This window comes from Triticum aestivum, chromosome 5D (genome assembly GCF_018294505.1).
Source record: "Triticum aestivum cultivar Chinese Spring chromosome 5D, IWGSC CS RefSeq v2.1, whole genome shotgun sequence".
In the NCBI taxonomy this organism is placed as follows: Eukaryota; Viridiplantae; Streptophyta; class Magnoliopsida; order Poales; family Poaceae; genus Triticum; species Triticum aestivum.
This window is the reverse complement of record NC_057808.1, coordinates 419,241,551-419,263,157: the sequence shown is the minus strand read 5'-3', so window position 1 is coordinate 419,263,157 and position 21,607 is coordinate 419,241,551. Positions and strand designations below refer to the sequence as shown.

Below are 21,607 nucleotides of genomic sequence, written 5' to 3'. Positions count from 1 at the left end.
CTCATTTTCACCGTGCTGCAGCCTGCAGCAGAGGTAAGGCGCACTCCAGGAAACAGTAGCAACGCAACGCCGTATGGGCAGCGCAGACGGCCGTTCGTCAGGTCAGACTTTGAATGCGTTCAACAAGGGCAGACAAGATTACAGTGTCAGGTCAGGCATACTTAATACAGAAACGTTTTGATGTAAGCAAAAACGTAAAGAGACTGACAAGTAAGCAGGGTGTGTTTTGCCAAAAACAAAATATTACTCCCTCGAAAGTACGTAATATGGATCGGAGGGAGCATGCAGGGTGCTGGATAGATAAACAGTAGTAGTAGCATGAATTCCTCCTCCTCAAAAGGACCTTCTGAGTTGAAACAAACACCTCGGGACATATTATTATTCGGCAACCACCCAACGACCGGCCTATATCCCGTTTCTCATGTACATAACAAGACCCCAATTGTCTCCACATAATAAATAGCAAAAACCAAGCAAGCAAGTATACAGCAAAAGGAATTCATTCAGCAGCACGCCCCAGGAAAGCGTCCGTTGTATGCCAGGGAGCCTTTTTCCCTTCACGTGCATGGCAGTTTTCTCCAGCTTCCCAGCTCGGAAATGGACGGCCTCGCGTGGCGGCCGGCTACTGCTTGGGTGGTGGCCGTCGGTCAGGGGAAAATATGTCCTCCACGTTTTGCTTGATGTAGCTGCCCGTTTTGTTGAGGTTCTTGGCGACCCCTGAGGCCACCAGCCCGGCGCTCCTCCTGAACCTGCACCACCACAAACAGCCACTCTCTCACGGAGTCAGAGGAGACCATCATTGCGTACAGATGGGGGGGAGGGGGGAGCTGGATTGGAACGGTAACTTTCCTCGCCATGAATTCCTGTCTCGCCAGCTGTGGTCGCTGTCCTTGCTCCTGAGGCTGGGTGGTGGCAGCAGCAGCAGCAGCTGTGACAAGAAACATAACATCACCAACAGTTTTCAAGTCCACTCTGCGGAAAAGGTGGCACCAGAAATGGTGGTGGGTTCTGAAAATATTGGGTCCATGACTAAGATTAAAAAAAAAAAATCAGGCCTGCACTTGATTCTGACCAAACACAAGTTATAGGAATTTTGATCCATGGAGATATCCAGACTTTTAACTGCAGGAAGCCACCAGCCCAACATAAATTGACTCTGACGTTCTGACCAGCATATAGACTTTGTACTTGTACAGTTAACTAGATACTAGGTACGACTTAACCATGAAAGGATTACTGCAAACGCATAATCCATTAGTATTACTACCATGGATTCTGGTTTACAGTTTTCCATTGAACAGTTACATAGCACAAAGTAGATGCAATATCAAAGTAGAAGAAGCTTTACATACCTTCCTTCGGTTTCGGATTACGTGTTGAAGCATGCTCTACAGCGGGTGATTTTCTCTCAACCATTCTGCTGTCCACCAATAGCTGCAGGAATATTTCTCACTTTCTTTAGCAATAAGCAAATCCAAAAGGGTACAATGCATAAATGAATAATTACATGGTGATAAGATTTCACACGCATTATTGGCGATAAGATTTCCATCCATGGCATTCACTACGAACACTCCATTGATCCAGAGTCAGTCAATAAAATCCAACCATCAAGCAAAGAGAAGGGTGTTTGCTACCATTCTTCTTGTTCTTGCTCACCAATCTCCTCATGTGATACTACTCACCATAATTACTGTCAATATGAGGTCTTTTTTCACGAGTGGTTGGTTTCTTGGGTTACGGATTAGACTGATTTTGTTAGCGTGGATGCTTACATTATGTTATTCTGTTTCCATAGGTTAGAGGTTATTTCTTAGGAGTAAAGTCAGGCCATCACTATAAAATGGGTTGAATTGTATCCTCTTTACTGAAGCAAAAATCCTTCTGTGGCTTTGCCCTTCCTCCACCAGTTAGTGCCGTTCTAGATCAAGTCAATGTCAGGCCTTTTGCAGATGGATGTTTACCCCCACTGTGAACTAGGTTCACAACATTTTGGTTAATGCTGCAAACCAATATCACCTACAAAAATTGTACAAGTATCTCTTGTGTGTGCAATGGAACTGATGAATCACTCCGTGCATGACAGTTGACAGCACGATCAAATTTAAGGTCTGGTGCAAGATAGGAATGTCCTTGTATGATGATGGTGACATGGAAGAATTGGACGGTTAAAAGAAAAATAATCCAAAGCTATTTCTGTATCTGCAAACGCAGCATGCTAGAACACAAGTTATATGCACTTGTGCATCCCTGAACCTAACAGGTCATGCTATGAGGTGAACATATTTCTGTGACAATCTCATTAAAATCAGGATGGATGCCACCCTGATACCCATAACTGACTAGGCAGTGACATCTACATTAGACTTCTGCATAGTCTGCCATCTACATCAGAACCTCTGAATAGTCTAATGGTCTGGTCTACGCAGAACTAACCCACAGAGCTCCACTGCCTTGCTACGATTATGCACTCTATTCATAATAATTCACAAGTAGTGGTTAGTTCTGACGAGCACAGTGCCTAGTCAAGTAGAACCTGGAACAATCTCATTAAAATCAGGCCGAACTTCTAAAAAGCAGCCCACCCACTTCCATAGAACAATATCACGCCGTAAACCTAAGTGGATTTATTGGATCCTGGGAAACCATCACAAGTACTGCAGGCCTATAGAACGAGAATGACGTGTCGTCCAGCGGAGCTTAATTCTGATGGCAGCCAACTTGTATAACATTTGTTTCCGAGCCCAAAATGGACTAAACGGGTTGGTGGAGGATGAGGTCATGGCCACAATAGCAGATCTTGGGTAGTCACAATCAGGATTCAATGCTTCGGTACAGGGATGACTTTCTGCTAGTGGGCTGGCAATGGTTACAGGCGAGTGGTGAGAAGCAGAGAAAACTAACCCACAATAATCAATATTTTAAAAGAGGATAATTGCCAGAGAAAAGACTAGCTGCAACAGACAGTAGAGGGGAAAACTAGGCAGCAAGGTTCACTGATTTTCATTTATTTTTTCAACTCACGCCTGCTTTGCGTGTTCAAAATCAGAACAACTCGTATGCATAAAAGAACAGATGGCAACATTCTAATGAATTCAGCACTTGTGGGCATGTAACATACATGCAGGCAATGAGTGAATTGGTGCCTGCTAATCTTTTGAGAACTAGGAACCACATTCCGTTAAGGAGCTATCCAGTCAGTTATGACTTGACCATGATCTGAGGTGAAATTGGTCCTGGTCCGGATGACTAATTTGTAAGGAACTAGACAAGGTCTACATGTGAGCATGCGCAATTTGATGAAGATGTCACTTATTTTCATCATTCAATTTGATCTAACTAATACTCCATCATTCAATTTGATCTAACTAATACTCCCTCCGTCCGAAAAAACTTGTCCCTCAAATGGATGTATCTAGCATCAAGTTAGTGCTAGATACATCCATTTAAGGGACAAGTTTGGGACAAGCTTTTTCAGACGGAGGGAGTAGAAAGTCCATCAGGCAACAGAAGCATTAACAAAGGCATACCTTTTCTACATTGTTAATAGCCAAAATATTATTATTTCCTATAAACAATAAATACTGTCATACTTCTGCTGTTCCATTTTTCTTCTTGTTTAACAATCACCAAGTCAGCTCGAAAGCAAGTAAAGAATTAGCTCAAGTAAAAAGGAACAGAAAGAATCAAAAGAAAAAGAGCAGCAAAGCTGGGTGTATACAAAACCAGTTCATATCACTTGTCTTTCAGAATCTCATCGTTGATATAAAAACCGGAACTGTTTCTACCTTCCTCTCGTACTGATCAAGGCCAACCCAATTGCCAAAATTTCGCAAGCTTACGATTTATTTTGGTTGTGTTTGCATCCAAGTAGGATTTTGGTTGTGTTTGCATCCAAGTAGGATTGTAGGCGCCGAGCAGGCGATACCAACACACTGAAGCGCCAGTCCGATTTCAGATCCAATCTTTTATGCCAACCAAAATGCTCACAACCTAACACAAATATTGCTATACTCTGGCCAGTTCTCATCACTACTACACCCCCTGCTTGATTTTCATATCGAGTTATCTAGGTTTTTTATCTCCTTTATAATTCTGTTGGCTCCAGCAGATCATATAAGTGTTTCGTTACCTATCAGACTCGAGGATTTGGATACTTGTCAAAGTTTACAATTGCGAAAAATGGCAAGCATAACTTGCTTATGACTGCAGGCCATTACTGCAATCATATGTCTTCTCTTTCCGGCAATCTAAGATTTTCCTTTAAAAAAAACTAATCTTTTTTTTAGGTAAGGTCAAAACTCTATTGCGAATTGTATGAGCACAAAATACAAAGACCGTGCAGGACAATATGACCAGCATCTGCTAAATTGACGATTTTGGAAATTTCTGCGACCATGTGTTGCGATTCATATTCATTGCCTACATCTGAATTTATGAGCGATAACAGAAACATTTATAATCCACAAGCAACATCAACTGAAAATTCCATACTCTCATACAGCAACAATGAAATGAAAACCAACCTCGAGGCCCTGGCAATACGGCAATAGCGCCTTGGCGTCATTCTCGCCGCTTTTGGCGTCTCTGTCGTCGACGAACATGGAGTAACCGGCACAGGCGTATTTGAACTGTCTCAGATCATGCCCCTGCGCCGCGGCCTCCTCCCTAGGCTCTTCCACCACGAAGCCCGGGACTGCCACATCAAACAATCAATCAACGGTTCCGTAAGATCTTCCGATCCAGCGTACTACGCCACCCAGAAAGAAAAAAAAAGAACAAATTTGACTGCGATAATTTGCTCCCGACGAAAAACGCGTATCGCACGAACACATGCTGAATTCGCGGGGTGCTGTGAGGGACTAGGGTTCCGGACCTTGGGGGATGGAGCGAGGGATCCCCACGCAGATGGGGTTGTATCCCCGGGATTTGAGCACCGACGAGTAGTAGAGGCAGCCCTTGCACGACTTCCCCTTCCTTGGCGGCCCCGGGATAGACGGCCCTCCGGCCGCCGCGCCGCTGGACTCCGGCGATGCCTCTCCCATCTCTATCCGTCTCTCCCCCGTGCTCCCTCTCCGACGGAGAAATTTCCTTGTCAAAGGGGGGACCGACCGATCGCCCCGTCTTGGCTGCAACGTGGGCCCGCTTGGCTCCTTGCGTCGCGCCGTGGTAAACTGTGGTTGCTGACTTGTCGGGCCCACGAGGGGAATAATCTAACCGGGAATATCGTTGTGTGTCTCATTTTTTTAAGACAAGATGCACGAAAATAACTCTACTTACTGCTGTAAAAAGGAGATAGGATGAAATATAATCCCCCTATGGATGCCCCTTAGTAGTCTTGAATTCTTCAAGATTTTTCCTATTGAACATGATCAAAAAAGATATTGAGCTAACCATGCCCATAACAACCGAAATGCAATGCATGTTAAAACCAAGTTTTTTCATCATATCCAGTGTTAGCACACAATGCATGTGGGTTCTTGGCTTGCTCCTTCTCATAAATTCAAGTCACTCATATACCGCTATAATATTATTTGTTATAAGACATCTTGGAACAAAGGTCGACTACTATTCCTAAATGACTTCAGGCAAAAAAAAAATTGAAACGTTTTGCGATGACCACGAAAGCAATCTTATATATGAAATTACATAAACTGATGGGGCAAGACCGAGAGAGAAGAGTAGGATGATACCTTTGGGATTAATGCCATAGTGGTGTTGTTGATTGTGCCGATGCTCTCGGTGCACTCGACAACACCCATAACTGCGATAGTCACATCGAAACCACAAGATGCCCAAGTGATACTAGAAAAATTTGTCGGAAAGCCTTCAAATATGGGGTCTTCAACAGAAACATTTGAAAAGGCTCACTTACTAACCTCATCTTGAGAGTCATACTGTACTATTCATCTTACAAAGGTTGTGCCGGCCCGCAATTAAAAGGGTCGTGTTGTGAGTGAGCACGTCCTGAGCGCATTGGCACCTGCACCTATTTTTCAAAAAAAAACATTTTAAGCATGTTTTAAAATGTCAAAAAACTCAAAAGAAAATTTCATGCATACATGTTTGTAAATATGTGTGCGTGGCACAAAGTTTTGTGAAAAAAATTGCCTTTTTGTTTTGTCTCCGCAAAAAAAAATTGTGCTTCTAAATAGCATGTCATGTCATATTTTTTGTCTTTTTTGCATATGTCACAAAAAGGTTATTTTTTCGTGAAACTTTATGTACGTACATAGAACAGGGAGACATACTAGTGCAACCTTTTTTCATATTTTTTTAGCATTTAGAAATATGTTTGTCAAAATGGGTTCATATGTACCCGGATTCATTTATGCACTTCCTCGTGTTGTGCCCGGCCTTAAGGTCTGACTTTCAGGATCGGCATCAAACGCGGGCCGGCCCTTTTGATCACGTTCCGTGGCAGGCACATGCCGGACCAAAAATTCCGTGCCCACGGGGCGGCCCGCGCGACACGGCCCATACGGCCATGTTTGCTTTGAGACAGGCTGAGAGGATAGTACGCATCATCCGGCCGTTCCTTGGAATTGGATGCACGGACGAGCCGGTGCAAAACGCCTTGCACCCACCTCCGCATCGCGCGAGCAGCTTCACGCTAGGGAGGGAGGGGTCGCGATTCCCCACCTGGTTCCACTTCCGCTCCTCGGCCGCAGCCACAGAAGAGAGACCACCGCCTCCGCAGCCATGGCCGCCGCCGCCGCCGCCGCCGAGCCCAAGACCAAGTACGATCGCCAGCTCAGGTAACGCGTCGGCTCTCTTCCTCCCGCCCTCCCTCCAGCACACCCTCGGTCACATCTCCGCGTGACTGGTGCGTAGATTCCGAGCGCTCGCCGTCGATTCGAGGGGTTTAGGGTTCTGCCGCGGATGGAACCACGCTCGTGCTCGTCGGGCCCGGGTTGGACAGGGGGCGACGTCTGATCTAGGGTTTATGCTTCCACTGTGATTCGGCTGGCGGGTGGCCTGCTGCTAAGATTCGGACGCTGTGGAGACTGGGTAGCTGATGTTGTTTGGGTTTCTGAAATCGTTGTTTGGGTACTGATTCAGCCAGCTGCAAGTTTCCTACCCAGTTACCCGCAAAGCTGAGATGTTAAACCCTTGTCAGGGCGTATGAGTTGTGGTGTCTGTCACCTGCCAGCCCATTGCAGCTGTTAGTTTAACCTGCACAATCTGACCCTTCAATTGATCCTTTATCACATCCACAACAATGGCGTGAGAAATTTTGAAATCGAACTATCTATTTGGAACAAGCAATTCAGGATTATCAAAACCTACTTATCCATGAGACCAGGATAGCAACAACATTTCCTGTTACAAATCCTTGGTGCTGAGTAGTGCAAATCAAAATTAGAATTCATGGCACATGCTTTACTTTATAAATTTAATATGGCCCACATTCTATTGTATGGCCTTCACATTTCCCCCAATTATGTCTTATGATATACCCCCTCCGTTCCTAAATATAAGTCTTTGTAGAGATTCCACTATGGACCACATATGGACGTATATGCATTTTAGAGTGTAGATTCACTCATTTTGCTCCGATGTAGTCTATAGTGGAATCTCTACAAAGACTTATATTTAGGAACGTAGGGAGTATGATATATGTTTTATTATTATTATCCGCGTAAGTTACTCCCTATGAAATCTAAGGACACGTATGCACATATTGAAAGCTACATGGTGTTTCAAATACGAATTACAGGATATGGGGTGATCAAGGACAGGCTGCACTGGAGAAGGCTAGCATATGCTTGCTTAACTGTGGCCCTACCGGAACTGAAGCGCTGAAGAACCTTGTGCTTGGAGGAATAGGGAGTGTTACTGTTGTTGATGGCTCCAAAGTCGAACAATCGGACCTGGGAAACAATTTTCTGTGTTAGTCCTTAGCTATGCAGTCCTTTCTGTTCCTGAATTCGTTTCCTAAAATGATGACACTCATATTTACTGAGAGGTCTATATTTATTTTCAGTGGATGAAGGGTGCTTGGGTCAATCAAGAGCAAAGTCTATATGTTCATTCCTACAAGAGCTCAATGATGCTGTGAAAGCCAAGTATGTTGAGGAGTCACCAGCAACAATGATAGATACAAATCCTTCATTCTTTTCCCAGTTCACTGTTGTCCTTGCTACCCAGGTGTGTGTTTTGGTACACTCCCAAGATAAACTGCAAAATCAGTGATTGATATGCTGGTGCTTTCTATGTAGATTTTTTTTTTGCTGAACGAATACTTGTGATTTCTGTGAAGCCAAAAAATTGGAGCGATTAAAATCTTGGGTTGTGGATTAGGAAGTTTGTAGGGTCAGGGCAATGCACCAGATATTCATAAGTCATAACTGAATAATCTATATAGCTTACTTTCGATTACATATAGTTGTATCCTGGAAAGAAGTGAATCTCTTTGTATAATTAATAGTAAAGGTCAACACCTGTCATAGCAATCTTTAAGCAGGAAAACATTTGGATCGTGGTGGGTGACTACCTGAAATTCCTGTTTCATATCAGAGAATAACATGATTTGAGCCTGTGACCACATGATATTAGGCAGTGTTTTGAAGCTGCCATTTAAAAAATTGCAAAGAGTCTTTTGTTCTTTTTGGGATATTAATTAAAGTTAGATAAATATATTTGTCCTCTCACTTTTCATCGAACATGTTTGGAAGGCAATGCTACATTTTTGTGCAACTTGATGAAATGCCCATGCCGTGTCATGGAAGCTGTTCAACCAAATGGGATCACCATAATTCAGTGTCAAATAAGACACAAAGTGACTACTTAAGGTCAACTGGCATGGGCATTTCATCTACTTATGTAAACTACTCATAACACGGTGGTCGCACGAAAATTGTTACAAGTAAAATCTCCCGACCGATATAATTAGGTATTTTCATTTGTGACAAAATTTTATTGCACTATACATCTATTGCGAACACAAAAAAAAGACAGGCATCTGAATTACCATTAAATTAAAATTTGGTTTGATTTTCCCTTAATGATATACTCCCTCCATCCCAAAATAAGTGTCTTAACCTTAGTATAAGTTTGTACTAACTTTAGTACAAAGTTGAGACACTTATTTTGGGACGGAGGGAGTACTAACTACTGGGTGCATAGTGTAGGAATATGGTGTGGTTCGTATACTACCTATCTGGCCATCTTTGCAATCTATGGTTTATTGAGTAGACCGATGATTCATATTTTTGGCATGTCACTGTTAGCGCCAAACCTGTTTTACAGTTTTTATCTCCCGTACTTAAGTCTTTTAGCCTATTTCTGGGCAAAAAACATCTATATGCAGTGTGTGCCTCTCAAATAAAGTTACTAATACCAAATTTTCACTACTGCAGCTTCTGGAGAGTTCTTTATTGAAATTAGATAGTATCTGCAGGAGCGCAAATATTGTGTTGGTTGCTGCGCGTTCATATGGTCTAACTGGGCTTGTCAGGGTCAGCATCAAGGTACTTCATATATCTATCTTAATCCCAAAAATACGTATAGTGCCTCCATATACCAAATTGTCATGATGTCATTATATCACAGTTACAAGGACTGGTAATTGTAAATTCTTGCTTATTTGATACATTGCCACCTGAGTGGCTGAGCCTTTGGTTTAGTACTTCATTATGCACCAGCGTCTAACCATATTTGGGAGAAGTTATGGGCCAAATCATTTTAAGAAAATTGACCGTTTTTTCTTTTAATGTATTATTAGGAGCACTGTGTTATAGAATCAAAACCGGACCACTCTTTGGATGACTTACGGTTGCACAATCCCTGGCCGGAACTCAAACAGTAAGAGATACCCATTTCTCTATTGTTTGCAGAAAAAATTGCATGATAATTGTCTCATTCTCAAGGAAATATTTGTTGCTGACTTTCTATTGACTTGCAGATTTGCAAAGTCAATCGATATATGCGACAAAGATCCTGTTGTGCACAAGCATACTCCATACATTGTTATCCTCGTGAGGCTTGCTGAAAAATGGGCTGATGCACATGATGGGCAGTTACCTTCGACCAGGCAAGAGAAAAGGGAATTTAAGGTACATGATCTTTTGGGTTTGCTGGCCGACAAATTGAACAGATTTCTCTGGTCGTTGACTAAGCTACTGTTTTTGTCAGGACCTAATTCGAGCCCATATGCTTAACGTAGATGAAGACAATTATAAAGAAGCAGTAGAATCTTCATATAAAGTCTCGGTAACTCCAGGAATCAGTAAGTTAGTTCTACAATTACTTTTATGAATGTAACTTCAACACGATTCGCTGCTTACTTTTTTCTTCATACCATACATGAAAACTACTTGAATTAATGCGACTTCAACTCCGTGCTCAACATATTTAATGAGTGCAAGTGCAACCTATGTGGCAGCCCCAAAACTTCTTCACACTAAACTTCTACATATAGTCTGCATTTGGATTAGTAATGGCTTCACATAGTTTACTGAATCTTCAACATGAACTAATTTGTGGATTTATCTAGATCAGAGTTCAGCTATCTGCTTCAGCCTTTTCTTTAAGGAAAGCAGTGGGGGATGCCCCCACAGCTATTATTTTTGAGAATGCTATAGTGATTTGTGGTGGTTGATCAAAGATAACCTGCTTTGTTACAGTGTATGGTGCTGTTGCAGAGCAGCAACTGTAATATCTGAGTACCATCTGACTATACTATAAAAATAACATTGTCACCTGATATATTCAGTCACATGCTTGTCAGTTAGAACTGTATATGAATAACAGTTCATTTTGCTGTTCTCTATCCTTTCCTTAATCAGTACCATGGCGTTGGTGTCAGCTAATATTGGTGTTGATGGTAGATTTGACAGGAAAACAATGCCATTCATGTTATGTCACCTGATGGTAGCACACTAAGATGTCATGAAAATAATGGGAGCCACATGCCATCTGAAACGATTTATAACATGTATTGTTGAAAAAAAATTTGTCACTTACTCCTTTCACAAATATATATGCTTCATGAATTTACTTTGAAATTTGAGTAGTCCTATTTCTAGATGATGTGTTTGTTCTGTTATTTATTTGTATAGATAAAGTGCACCTGTGCAGAATTGATAGTTCTGACTCATGATCGTTTTTTGCTAGGTGATGAAATCCGTCAGATAATTGATGATAGCTCCTCTGAAGTCAATTTTTCTTCTTCAGATTTCTGGGTTTTAGTTGCTTCTTTGAAGGTACCTTCATTACATAGCCCATGATTCCTTAATTTCTGAACATAGTGAGGATTAACGCTAATACATTTGCCACTGCACTGTTATGTGAAATACCAATCGCTAGATACCTTTTGATGTTGTTGACACAAATTCAGAAAGTTTCTTATGTGTGTGTGGATGGGTGCGGGGGTTGCGACTTTACTCTATGATACTGATATACTTACAGCCGCATTTATGCTACAATTATTTAAAGCCAAAGGATGAAGTAGTTCTAGCTAGAAGCCTCAGCTGAAGTGGATGATAGGTGGTTCATAACTTGTTTTTTATTAGCTAAAAGCCACATATGAGTTATTACTGGAGAGGCCCCATTAGAGCAATAAGCCTATACGCGTTAAAGGTATGTAGCTGTTTTAGGAAGTGAACGTATGGACCATTCAGAAACTGTCCACAACTGTTACCTGGTGAAGGCACAGGGTTTCTTTTGTACATCTTTTTGTGCAATCATTTCTTTCTTACCATGGTTTTCCATTTCTTAAGTTGCATTGCCTTCTTTCTGTTTTACAGGAATTTATTGCAAATGAGGGCAATGGTGAGCTACCTCTCGAGGGAACAATACCGGATATGACATCACTTACTGAGTAGGTTTCTTGCAACTATCATCCCTCAGGTTCAAGTTTATTGCCACAACCGTATCTTCTATTACATGAACTTTATAAAGTATCTGTTTTCTCACCAATGCAGGTATTATGTAAGCTTACAAAAGATTTACCAAGCTAAGGCTGAATCTGATTGTCTTGCCATAGAGCATCGGGTGAAGAGTATTTTGAGGCGAATTGGTAGAGACCCTGATTCTATTTCAAGGGCATGTATCAAAACGTTCTGCAAAAACACTAGAAAACTCAAAGTAAGATGTTATCTTCAGGGGCTTATATATTTGTAACTTCCTTTTCTGATTGAATATCTTATTGTATGAACCCTTGATGATTGTGGTAGATAGTTCGGTTTTATGATGGATAAACCTTTCAGTGTTCTGTTATCCACTCCAGTGTTTGATGATGAATTTTAAAGTTTATTTTCATGAAATGATGTGCCAATTACTGCTCACTTATTTGTTAATCTTTTTTTAGGTGATAGGACTATTGTAGATTCTCCTCCAAAATGAGTAGATTGCACAGCACATTCAAGTCTTGTATTGGCAGTGCAACTTCTGGCTTAAATTTCTTGTTACATGTGCTAACTGTTAGCTTTTAGTTTTAAACAGTTTTGTTTGTATAATAAGTACATAAATATTGTAAAAGATGCCCAAAAAGTCGACCATTCTTATTGGAATCTGTTATTTATCTTGTTTCTGCCTTTCCCCATGCTTGTTCTTTTGGATCAACTATATGTGCTCCCGTTGTTGAGTGATTTCTGTTGTCTAGGTCTGTAGATACCGCAGTATGGAGGAGGAGTTTAGTTCTCCAGTCCTATCTGAAGTTAAAAAGTACTTCGCCGACGAAGACAGTTGGTCAGCATCTATTATTCTTATGTTTCCGTTTCATCTTTTCTGTTGTAATCAACACAGAAAATTATTATACATTTTCCACATTTCATGCTATTACTATTATGCATGTTCTGCAATATTATTACTCCCTCCGTTCCCAATTGTAAGATGTTTCAACTTTTTTCTGAATCAGATGTATGTAGACACATTTTAGTGTGTTTGTTCACTCATTTCAGTCTGTACGCAGTCCATATTGAAATATCCAAGACATCTTATATTTCGGAACAGAGGTAGTATTTATCATATGTAGGGCATCTAGAACTAGGCAATTCTAAGATGCTGTAGAATTTAGCATTTCTTTCAAAGGCACTTCTTTGTGAAACTACTGTAATACAGATACTATGGTGGCCCTTCATGTGGGTATCTAGAGCAGAACATTTCCATTTGCTTGTTCCCAGTATCAGGCTACCAGCACGAGTTTCTTTCTTGTTAGAAGTAAATGTTCTTTCAGCCATCGTTGACCGTATTACAAAATGCACTGCAAGTTTTGTGCACACATGGGTTTATGCGCTTTGAATATTGTGTGTGACTTTATGTTGGAGCTGTTAGCCTCTGGTTTATTTGCATTCCTCTTTTATGTTCTAAATTTATTGGCTTCTCAAATGACAAGCGATTTTATTGATGCAGCTTCGCAATGAACTTCTATGTTCTGCTACGAGCTGTTGACCGGCTTGCTGCCAACTACAGTAGATTACCTGGAATATTCGACAGGTACATGACAAGAATGTGCATTCACTTGTGGCGATAATTGTGATATCATGCTTTTAATGTTTTTATAATACTGATTAAGCACTGGATTCACTAGTGAGATTGGTGAGGATGTTCCTAGGCTGAAGGAGGCTGCTGTCTCGGTGCTAAGTGACATGGGTCTGAAGGGATCGTCCTTGTCCGAAGACCTGATTGCTGAAGTGTGCCGGTTTGCGGGTGCAGAGATTCACCCTGTCGCTGCCTTCATAGGCGGAGTGGCCTCCCAGGAAGTTATCAAGGTATGCTCCTCCCTTCGCCGACCTTATCGAGCTAGCTATAACCAGTAGGATTATGTTGTTGTATCTTACTAACAAGTTGTTTCGCCCCTTGTCCAGCTGGTGACCAAGCAGTTTGTGCCACTGAATGGAACATTCATATTCAACGGAATCGACCTCAAGTCTCAAGTTCTGGCCTTATGACATGGCTTGGTTATCTTGTAGAGTGCTTTGGAACGGTCATCCAATTGGGTAGTAGACCTAGCTTGATTCTGCGTCACGGCCTCGGTGCATGCAATGCAAATCATTCTGTCCATTTATGTACCTTGGTACTGAGGTAGTGTAATTCGCACAGCGGCTGCAGATCAGCTCTATATGAATTCATGGGCCCCTTCCCTCCTCTTTTGCCGTTGATACTTGTTGGCTGTGGAATGTGGGATGCTTAGTTCCGAAGTGGCAACTATAAATCATCTTGGCTAAGAAAATCTTTGCTTAATGACCAAGCTCAAATTCAATCATTTGTGGTGAAACATCTTTATACCCAACGGACTAAAAAATGGTCTTAACCAATAAAGGTTATAAAGGATGAGTACGAAACCTTGACTCTTGTTGATGTATCTGGCCCCCAAAAATAGAAACCTATATTTGGGGGTTACAACATTCATTATTGGCTGACATGATATGATCGTAGTACCTGCTGATGATAACATGCAGCTTCAGATAGAGGAATTGTAGGCAATAGTTGTGGATCCGGAACTTCCAGACAAGCTCTTCATGTGGATTCAGGCGGTGATGGCATCTCTAATGTTGTTTCCCTGGGCGCTGTCTTGAAAGTTTTGACCCAACTTGCACATCATTGGTGCTGGATGTGTATGTCATCGTGGTAGTTACGTGCCTGACCGACGGTGTGGCTGGTTGGCAACGATGATGGCAGCAAGAAGAGTGGGGTCGCGGCATATCATTCGCCGTCGACCGTTTGGTTTTGTCTCGGACTTGGTGGCAACAATGCCATGCAATGACCAGGTTGGGCTATGTTGGTGTAAGGTGCGCGTCTTTCTCCTATGAGGCTTGTTACCGATATTGGTGCAAGGTGCGCTTCTTTCTCCTACGAGGCTTGTTAACGAAGTCGGAGCTGCCTAGTCCTCGACCCGGTTGGTGGATTTCTTGGCATATGCCAACAGGTTTCTTGTTCCGCATTTGTTTTGAGGATCGTGGTTGGTTGCCCACGGTGAAGTCGGAGTTGCTTGTTGGAGAAGTGATGACGATGACAGATCGTAGACAATCTCAACGGCGTTTCTCACATTGGCGGTGTGCGTGGATCTTGTGGGTAGCCAGGTAGATCGGGTGCCTTGTCTTGTGGGAGTGTTGTAATAGTTTTCCGCATATTAACCGAGCAATTCTCTTCTACCCTTTTTAGCAAATCAAGTCGTAGGGGTTGACTTCAATTTTTTTATGACCGTGGGCTTAACTTAGTCATCTGTGGGCCGGCAGCAACTTGTGTTTCTCAGAATTTATAGGTCGCTCTGCTCTCTGGTATTTGTTGTATTGTCATTGTGCAACTTCTTCTGAAATGCATTCCAACTTCTTTTGGGTGCTTTACAGAAGTTGGAAAAAGAGAATTTCCAGGTAGTTCCTTTGATGTAATATATGCTTGTTCTTCCCTGGAGTATTTTACACTCTTAGGACCGGTTAAATTAACATACGAATTAAGAAATGTTCTTATGCTTCCTTTCCTCTTGTTTATGTATTTTACTTGCAGGATAACTGCAAAAGGAATGTTCACAAGTGACCAACTAGTTGTTTTCATCAATACACAGTCATATAGTTCTCCCAAGGTAGCAAGCAGTTGAGTAATTACAAGTCACGGAACACAAGATGCCACACGATTCATAAGGATACTCATAGACAAAAACTGGTGTACATAATTCAACTAAGTCTGAGAATGTTAGCAAATTCATGTAACTCAAGCTGTGGTAACATAAGGAAAAAGAACACTAACAAGCATCTACCATGCGTCTCCCCTATGTTGTGAGCAACAGATACACAAGGCCTTTCAAATATCCGACAATTTCAGATCCACCGAGCTTTGAGATTCCGAAGACCCTGTCAACGAAAGTTATTGGGACCTAGACATGACAAGCAAAGTTTACAACTATCAAAGCCAAGATATTTTAAATCCAACCTTACACAAATGAAAATGGAATCGATTACCTCTTCGATGTGATATCCTTTCCTAGTAGCCCTGACAATCATCTCCATTTGGAATACATAGCCCTTGCTGACGCAGCAGGAGATGACATCCTCCAAAACACTTCGCTTATATAGCCTTGGAAACCGGCAAAAGTGTCAAATAATAGAAATTATAAGGGGCTTGTTCTATTCGTATAAAAATGAGACACACCTAAATGATCCAGTCAGATCAGAAGCTCCGGGCTGTAGCAACGTCTGTGCTAGAACATTCGCTCCCCTGCTAGTCAACTTACGCATAAGATTCCAACCATGGACACCACCGTTGCTAACATAACGGGTGCCGGTTACAATGTCAGCACCGGTTTCCTTTTGCTTCCTGGTCATTGATGGAACATGATTAAAAGAAAAGCTATATAGGTTCTTCTAACTCCTAATTACTTTTTTCCCATGGGCTCGGAGAGCTCAGCTACACCAAACTTCGCTGAGCCATTAAATCAAACAACTAACACACAAGTACATATCTATGACTTGGTTAGCCAAGATTCCATTTCTAGACCTGACAAGAGCAAACTGGTTAATTAAGACGTATTTTGCCAAAGAGAGTAGACCAGTCAAAACAGAACAGATTAAATGTACACAATATTTCAAAGCATACAGTAGGGCAGTGTCAGTGCCCATGCCAGACCTGGGGGAAATGGCTCAGAGAAAACCTTTCGCCGAATCATATCACATCATGCTACTACCATCCCGGAACGAACGACAAGAGGATCTCGAATATTCGTGTCTGGGAGGCAGCCGTAAGACCGGCCTTTCAATTTCTCATCACTGCCACACAATTATAACCTGTATCTATCTAGAAACAAAGCACACGAGAACACACGTTGATAGAGGATCCAAGAAAGAAGGAGATGCAGCAGCACAGCGAAAGCAAAAAGCGAGCAATCGAGTGGAGGCACCACAATGACCGTGGTGCTACCCTTGCATCATATGCAGAGCAATGGGGCTGGAGGATCCCTCTCTGCGACTGCACCTTGGGCCTGTACGAACTGGCAGCCAGGAAAAAGAGAATAGTGAATAAGGTACTAGAAGGCGAGAATTGGATTCTCACGGTGGCCAGAATGAGTGGCCAGAATGAGTGCCCCCGTCCACCTTGGTGATATCTTTTGGTCTGTGGAGTGTGCCTAATGAGGACTTGATTGACCCCGACATAGCGACTCTATGAAGTGTAAGTGTGCAATGCAGTGTTGGGAGTAGTCTGCATGTGAACTCTGTAGTGTTACTGTTGAAAAACGAGCAACCACTATAATTATGTTTTTCTCTTCTACTAATAGAGAATAGGCAGAGCTCCTTCCAGTTTCCTCAGTAAAACAAAATACAAAGCTGTAAATCCAATCTTTCTTTCTGGATAAATTCAAAAGCATCGTTGAGTATATGATTCTCACCCGATGAAGCTTGGCAAATATTTTGGCTGTTCAGAATAGAAAAAGGAATATTCAGTAACTAAAAGTAATAGAACTATTTAAATAGCTTAACTATGCCAAATAACATAGAGAAGAAAATGTGAAGAATCATACATGATGAGATAGATCTGCATCCATTATAACAACGAACTCCCCTGAGGCATGCTTTAATCCATGCACATATGCAGTACCTGAATGTTTATAGTAGTTCATTAACACGAACATCAAGCATAACATTCACCATATGTAGAAATGGGCAGCTAAGCTCACCAAGTCCTAGCTTCCTTGGTCTAGCTCGCAGTAGCTGGTATTAGATAAAAGATATTGCGGTAAGTCATAAATAACCGAAACCCAGACCACATATATATACATATAAACTCATACATCAGCATGTTTGTTAAATTACTTACAACACGACCTTTGCCATATAATTGCTGCAACTGCTTTACAACGTCTTGAGTGCCATCAGGGCTTCCATCATCCACAATAATGATTTCGAACTTGGAATCACTACAGTAGGAGTTGCAGCAAGTTTAGTAAAACAAATGCAACAGCCTTGCCATTTGAAATACACCAAAATCAAGCTAACGAGATAATATGAGTACACAGAAGCAACGAAACAGGTTGTAATGCTGACCAAAAACTACAAGTATACAACAGCAACAGAAAACATGCTGGATATTACAAATAAATTTGCTGTGTGATGGATTCTAAAATAACCACTACAGACAAGGTGAATGCAAAACGAACCAACTCTTGCAAGCCTTACATAAAATTAGGTCCTTCAATCTCAAAATAAGACGGTGTACTGTTATCAACCAGTTGATATGGCTAATAAAATACGGTTTGCAGCAATCGATCAAAACTAGCCACAGATGCACTATGATGAAGGTCAGCTAGGGTATAAACAGTGCTAAGTGCTACGTAACAGAAAACAGCTGCACACACTGTCAGGACCAGACATACTTTGGATAACTCTGGAAAAATGCCTTGTCTTGGAGAAATAACATGAACCGGAAACTATTTCAAAATAGACATATAACACTGTCACCTTTGATCTATGTCCTTTGAGAGATCTTGTCACAAGATCAAGTGGACAACAGGGACTGAATTCAGCTGAGCACGGCACCACTAGCATTTGGCAGCTACACATGATGAGATGCGATGGTGATCAACTGATCATATCTCATGGCCTGAATCCAACGTAATAACTAGTTCCAAAGGCGTGCTATACATTTGCACTGTGGGAGTGGAGAATTGGAGAATCCCAGAGCCATTAGCAGTAACTTGTAAACAAAGATTTCGATTGCTGTCAAGACAACGCCCAAAGTTTATCTACAAACAGGAAAATCTGAGCCGGCTCTAAACCTATCTCGAATTCTGGATCACGAACGCCCTCCGCCCTACAAAGATAACGATCTCAACTACCTACCGGGAGAAATAAAAGAGGATGAGCAGATGGGCAAGCAAAGCAGGTGGGTAAAGGCAGGGGGGTTACGGCAGGTGCTTCAAGATGAGGTAGACGATGAGGGCGACGTTCAGGCGCTCGTTGTAGGTGGGCACGATGATGCTGTACTCCGGCCTGCCGCCGCCCGCCTCCGCTCCATTCTCCATCGCCGACCGAGCAGAGCAGCGCGGCAGATCTCCCTCCCACCCAGGATTCGGGCCGCTGCGGCTGGTTGTCGCCTTCGCGGACAGGGGAGAGCTGGGGTCGAGCGAACGGCGGCGCGGCGCGGAGAAGCGGGTCGGGATCGCGCGGTGGAGGACGTGCAGGGGGGAACGGGCGGAGCGCGGAGGACGACCCCGCGGGCGCCGGACGGGAGAGTGGATGTCCGGCGGCAGAGGAGCAGTATTTTTTTTTTGGAGGGGTCGTCAGAGGAGCAGTCGAGCGGGCTAGCGAAACAGCACATCCAAACCTTACCAATTGGGCCGGCACGGCCTGGCACACGCCTAAACAACATCGCAGGCACGGCAGGGCCCGCATAGGCATGTTTATAAGTGAGCGGGCCGTGCCCTCAAGCCAGCCCGCGGCAGGGCCATTATGGCCCAAATACTTCGATTTTTTTAGGAAAAAACTGAAAATTTCAAAAAAAGAATTAAAAAAGAGGCAAAGTATCACGTGGGATAAATTTTGAGCTTTATTAGTGACTCCCTCATGAAAACGTTCCATCCTTTAAAAGAAAAAAAGAGTACAAAGCCACGCTCTAAATTACAGAAGAAAAAGGAAATAGGAGGATAAGAAAACTACAAAAGAATAAGAAAAATACTCCCTTTTCTTCTTCGTGAATGGAAAGATTTTTCCAGTTCTTTGTTTTTTGTAATGTGTTGGGCTCTTATTCTGGCTAGTTCCCATGTTTCAGAGTCATTAGTGTTCTCATCATAACGTATTCTCCCAACTAGACTAAAAGCAGACTCCAAGACGGATACTTATAACACATCCTGTGCTGAAATCACCGGATATGTAAGCTTGTGGCCATGCCACTACTGCAACATGTTGAAGTCCTCCTCGTCCTCTTCATTGAAGCTCACTTTCTCGTTGTTGGGGTATTTCGCTAACTCCCTACCATCTGCAAGCACACGTGTTGATGCTCCTATTGAAGAGCTTGAGGCACATGAGGAAGAACCAAATATCTTGCTCTACACTCCTTTCTTTTTTCCTGCAGTTGGTGCTGATGGAGGTCGTTGCATCCGAACTCTGACATACTTTTGTTTGTATTTATCACAAGTTTCAGAAAGCTTATCACGAACATCAGTGAAATAAGCAGAATATTCGAAACTTTGGACACAACTAGTTTAGTGTGTGCATTAGCAAACCCATCAAGTTTAGCCCTAGGATCCAAGATATGTAAATGCATACAACATAGGAATTTCGTACCAATATTTCAAATATTGAAGTTTCATGCGAGCAACAACTCGAATTAATAATTCATCATTTTCGTATGCTTTCAGGTGAATAGCAATGCCTTATGCACCATTAAAGGGGATGTGGCATAATAAACCTCAGTTAAAGAAATTGTTGCGTCATAAAACATCTTCAAAAACTTAGTCAATATTTCATTAACATGCCAAGTCACATGAGTGAGTAGTTGTGATTCGTAATTTGCATTAGTGAATTCCGAGAACACATCTTTGTCTCAGAGAAGTGACTTAAGCATCATATATGTAGAGTTTCATCGTACATGCATGTCTAAATTATAATTATGAGGAGTTGCTCCTACCGCAATGCAATATCTCTTGTAGCTTGCAACTCGTTGATTACAATATCTCTACATGCCAGGAGGGATTTTGGCAAGCCTTTCTTTACTGAGGTGGTGTTTACTGCTTCTTGGAACATCTGGATCATCATGAATGGAAAGTTTTTTTAGGAATGAAAGGCCTCTGTTCAGACTTTGGAGGCACAACTTTATTCATGACATGACCCTGTTAACCCATAGGATCAAATGTAAGCTTAAGGATAGTTACTTGGACTGGTTGTCTACTCTACCGTAGTTAGTTTCTTAGGCTAACTTCCTTTTGTGTAAGTATTACTTTGTAAGTATCTCTCTCTTTCTTTAGTTTGCACATGAATTTGTTCTGTTTGTTTCAATAAAGAGAACCGTGAGGCTTTTTGCCTTGCAATATATAGTAAAAAAATGCGTGATTTGCATCTCTTAAAGCAAATTTAGCAATAAGATTAATTATATGACATCGATGCAGTAAAAAAGATGCAACATATACGGAAAATAGAGGAGTGGGGTCATTGTTTGCAGTAGTATTTGATTTAGTATTATCCAAAGTCAATGCAAAAAATCTTGTTGGTCAGACCAAAATCTGTCACAACTCTAACTATAGCTTCATCAATGTTCACACCAGTATGTGCTTTGTCAATTAATTCAAACCCTGATTCTATTTGTAGTTCCACTTTTGGTTAATATAATGAGCGACCACACTAATGTAGTATTGTTTTGCTTGACTACTCCAGATATCATATGTTAAAGAGACTGAAAATGCATGTAGTAAAATTCTTTTTTTACTTTTGTTAGACCAAATTTGCATAATTTCTCATATCCCTAGTTGTAGTTTTTCTAGAAACTGGTCCGAAATTACGAGTATGAGCATCTTGAATATATTTGGAAAATCCCTCAGATCCACCAAAACTTAATGTTAAATCATTAGAAGCAATTAAATGACGAAGCGCTTCCCTGCGAACATTAGCACCATAGATGAAATTACGTACCGAACTATCAGGGTTGAACTTGAGTGTGCTCTATCTTGCCGCGGACTCTC

General features: G+C 41.9%; 3 protein-coding genes and 1 non-coding gene across 4 annotated transcripts; 1 reads left to right on the top strand and 3 right to left on the bottom strand.

The window, feature by feature from the left end:
* Positions 1-297: 297 nt before the first annotated feature.
* On the bottom strand, positions 298-5,186 carry LOC123122293 (uncharacterized). The gene is made up of 5 exons (XM_044542473.1): positions 4,877-5,186; positions 4,527-4,696; positions 1,353-1,434; positions 850-928; positions 298-749 (listed from the first exon to the last, which is right to left on the bottom strand). The coding sequence occupies exons 1-5, from the start codon at positions 5,043-5,045 to the stop codon at positions 623-625; spliced, it is 627 nt and encodes a 208-aa protein (XP_044398408.1). The 5' UTR covers positions 5,046-5,186; the 3' UTR covers positions 298-622.
* A 1,528-nt stretch (positions 5,187-6,714) lies between these two features.
* LOC123122291 (NEDD8-activating enzyme E1 regulatory subunit AXR1) lies at positions 6,715-14,091 on the top strand (the record flags this gene model as incomplete). The annotated part of the gene is given in 14 exon segments (XM_044542471.1): positions 6,715-6,758; positions 7,721-7,893; positions 7,988-8,151; positions 9,363-9,473; positions 9,728-9,807; positions 9,908-10,058; positions 10,138-10,231; positions 11,119-11,207; positions 11,751-11,824; positions 11,928-12,090; positions 12,608-12,693; positions 13,357-13,440; positions 13,535-13,715; positions 13,812-14,091. Coding segments are annotated over 14 exon segments (1,578 nt in total), but the record flags the coding sequence as incomplete, so codon positions are not given.
* A 1,422-nt stretch (positions 14,092-15,513) lies between these two features.
* On the bottom strand, positions 15,514-19,227 carry LOC123122292 (dolichol-phosphate mannosyltransferase subunit 1). The gene is made up of 8 exons (XM_044542472.1): positions 18,840-19,227; positions 17,752-17,851; positions 17,612-17,645; positions 17,456-17,532; positions 17,324-17,349; positions 16,093-16,257; positions 15,903-16,017; positions 15,514-15,817 (listed from the first exon to the last, which is right to left on the bottom strand). The coding sequence occupies exons 1-8, from the start codon at positions 18,953-18,955 to the stop codon at positions 15,713-15,715; spliced, it is 738 nt and encodes a 245-aa protein (XP_044398407.1). The 5' UTR covers positions 18,956-19,227; the 3' UTR covers positions 15,514-15,712.
* On the bottom strand, positions 16,576-16,712 carry LOC123126467 (small nucleolar RNA snoR113). The gene has a single exon (XR_006461710.1). It is a non-coding gene; the product is annotated as a small nucleolar RNA snoR113 (small nucleolar RNA).
* Positions 19,228-21,607: the final 2,380 nt, after the last annotated feature.